At 38.1% G+C, this 2,500-nt stretch overlaps 3 protein-coding genes across 6 annotated transcripts in view; 2 read left to right on the forward strand and 1 right to left on the reverse strand.

Annotated features, from left to right (window-relative positions):
• Window positions 1–2,500, reverse strand: part of LOC137972388 (tetratricopeptide repeat protein 28-like) — a 99,716-nt gene that overhangs the window by 31,619 nt on the left and 65,597 nt on the right. The gene's annotated exons all lie outside the window — the stretch shown is intronic.
• Window positions 1–2,500, forward strand: part of LOC137972582 (ER membrane protein complex subunit 1-like) — a 164,335-nt gene that overhangs the window by 7,760 nt on the left and 154,075 nt on the right. The gene's annotated exons all lie outside the window — the stretch shown is intronic.
• The window catches only part of LOC137973279 (transient receptor potential cation channel subfamily M member 6-like), a 1,900-nt gene continuing 324 nt past the window's right edge, over window positions 925–2,500 (forward strand). Inside the window, exons 1-2 of the mRNA XM_068820059.1 lie at window positions 925–1,517; window positions 1,932–2,500. The exon at window positions 1,932–2,500 is cut by the window's right edge and continues 324 nt beyond it. Coding sequence (XP_068676160.1) covers window positions 1,131–1,517; window positions 1,932–2,500 — 956 coding nt within the window. The 5' untranslated portion in view covers window positions 925–1,130. The remainder of the gene's footprint in view (window positions 1,518–1,931) is intronic.

The raw sequence follows: 2,500 nt of genomic DNA on the forward strand, positions 1-2,500 counted from the left end.
CAGAAAGAAACAGGTGTTCTATGTTGGCGAAGAATTGAGGGGGGATGTTATTTAATCATTCCATGAGGTTGCCTCATAGGAGATCATTTTACAGTTGAGTACTTAGTTACCTCACCAGGCCTTTGTATGAAAGTGGGGATGGAGTTGACCTTACTTTGATAGAAACCTCATTTCCCCAAAATATTATTTTGTCTCAGTCTACAAAATAGTCTAGAGCAGCCTAGTTTTAGGGGCATTAATTTTTGTTTGCGTGGGTACAAACTCCGTTCTGACGAAATCTGGATGTGATTTACATACACTGCACAATGTAAAATAAAATAAGCAACCTCTAGTTGATTTTCATAACATACAAGTGCCCAAAAGCTTTAAGCTTTGAATTGTCGCACACACAATGAACACTGTATAAATACTGTAGAAGTTCTTTATGTACTTTATTTCAATTTTTGTTGTTAGTCAACCAATTGACAAAAATGCAAAATTCATGGCTCAGTTGAGCCTTTTTGTATCTTTGGTGAATTTTCCAAAATCTCTTCTATGGAGGATTCTGCATGCTGAACTCAAGGAATACAAAACAACCGATCTCAAACGCTTGCATGAACTGAGGTTTATGGTGGCCGAGAACTGCCAACAAAAAATTCACATATTTTTGTGTAATAAACGTTAGTTTGACTGCGAAATAAATCAAAAGTAATGTAAAACACGACGTGAAATGAAATGAAATTTAATAGTAAAATGGCATGAAGTTGAAATGTACATTGAATTTGAAAAATAAAACCACTTTACTTTTAAGTTAAACTAAAATGGAAATGCAGTTCAAATTGAAATATAACATCAATTTCAAATGAAATTCAAAGTGCAAGACGAAAAGCAATTGCGCAGCAAACACGCTTCAGAATTAAATTGAAGCACAATGCAAACAAAATAGGAGGCAAAGTGTTGCTAAAGTGAAGTGAAATACATTTTTAAAGAAGAATGAAAAACAATATTAGTGGCAGCACTCGGCCATACCAAAATTTACATTTACTTTCAATCGCAAAGTGAAATCAATTTTCGCATGGCCGAGCGCTGCCACTACCAGCGTACCTTGCGGTATTTAAAGGCCCGAGTGTTTGTTCGCACGTGGTTCCAAGATGGCGGAGTGGAGGAAGTTTGCAGAAAAGCAGAAAGCGAAGAGGAGAGGCAAAAATCAAGTTGTAGAGGAGAGTAAAGTGGCGGAGGAGATCGTGGTGCAACGCATGAGTGCGGATGTTAGTGGGAAACAACAAAAATACTCTCGCATTGGAGCTCAGGAGTACGTTCCTTTTGAGCAGGACGAGCTTTCTATTCGTAACATCAAGGACGCCTGTCAAAAGCATTTCGGGCCCCAAATAGAGAAAGATATTGTTTGTGATGTGTTAGCGGGGGAACGCGGACCATCATGTAACAAGATGGCTCAAATTCCAAACAAAAAAGTGTTTTACGTCCGGTTTGTTAAACCAGAAGGGGAACTTGAGGAAGAAGAGAATTGCAGCCGTGAGGTAAGCGTTAATAACAGGTGAATGTTAAACTAAAGTGTTGCACTATATCAGTAGGTAATTAATGCCAAAACTTCGAAGCTTACTACGAATATTATTCATGATAGCAGTTGAGCTAGTATGTTATTGTATCAGTCACTGCCCGGTTCTGATACTCGCGGAGTGCCCAATCGATGAAAATCGATCATAGGAAGACAATTGATATAATCAATAATCAGCAGTCGATTTTTATCGATTGCTTCAATTATTCGATGAAAATCCATACTCATAATTCAAATCCTTGTAATTGTTATCGATTGTCATTTTTTGGCATTGATTATCGATTGTCATCTGTCTTAATCGGCAAGCCTTGAAAGAGGATCATTAATTTTCAGACTTACTGTATTATTTATCTCTTTTGCATTGTATATACCAAAGCCCAAGAGAGCACGATATGACAAGGCTTCAACAACTAGATCACTTCCAAGTCCTAAGAAGCAGCATGGGAGTCTAGTCAGTAAGGTTTACCCAAAAAGCCTCTCAGTTGTAGAAATGTTAAGGCTGGGGAATGTCATTGCAAAGAGCACAACTACCGTTATTGATATCTTCATGTTTAACATCGAGCACATGGAATGGTCCACTGCACCCGTGACTGTAGAATTTAGGATAGCTGACCTACCATTTGCATCTGGTGGATTTAGGGAGGCATTCAAAGCTAGTAGTGATACTCTTGGATTTAGCGGGGTGACTTGGGTAATCAAAAAATACCTGAAGGCTACTTCAGAGGATATTATCAAAACGAATCAGACTGTTGAGAGTCACACAAGGAAGGCTGTGCAGATGCATCATTTAGCCAGAAATTTCACATCCCAGTTGAAAGAGAAAGTGGAAAAGGAAACATTAACAGAGTTTGGCACTACCTTTCACTATAAGAAGGTATTCTTAGGCAAGATGAGTGATGGTGACTATGTTACTATTGAAGAATTCATTGATGGTGTGTTTGTTAA

Source organism: Montipora foliosa, chromosome 10 (assembly GCF_036669935.1).
Source record: "Montipora foliosa isolate CH-2021 chromosome 10, ASM3666993v2, whole genome shotgun sequence".
Taxonomy (NCBI): domain Eukaryota; kingdom Metazoa; phylum Cnidaria; class Anthozoa; order Scleractinia; family Acroporidae; genus Montipora; species Montipora foliosa.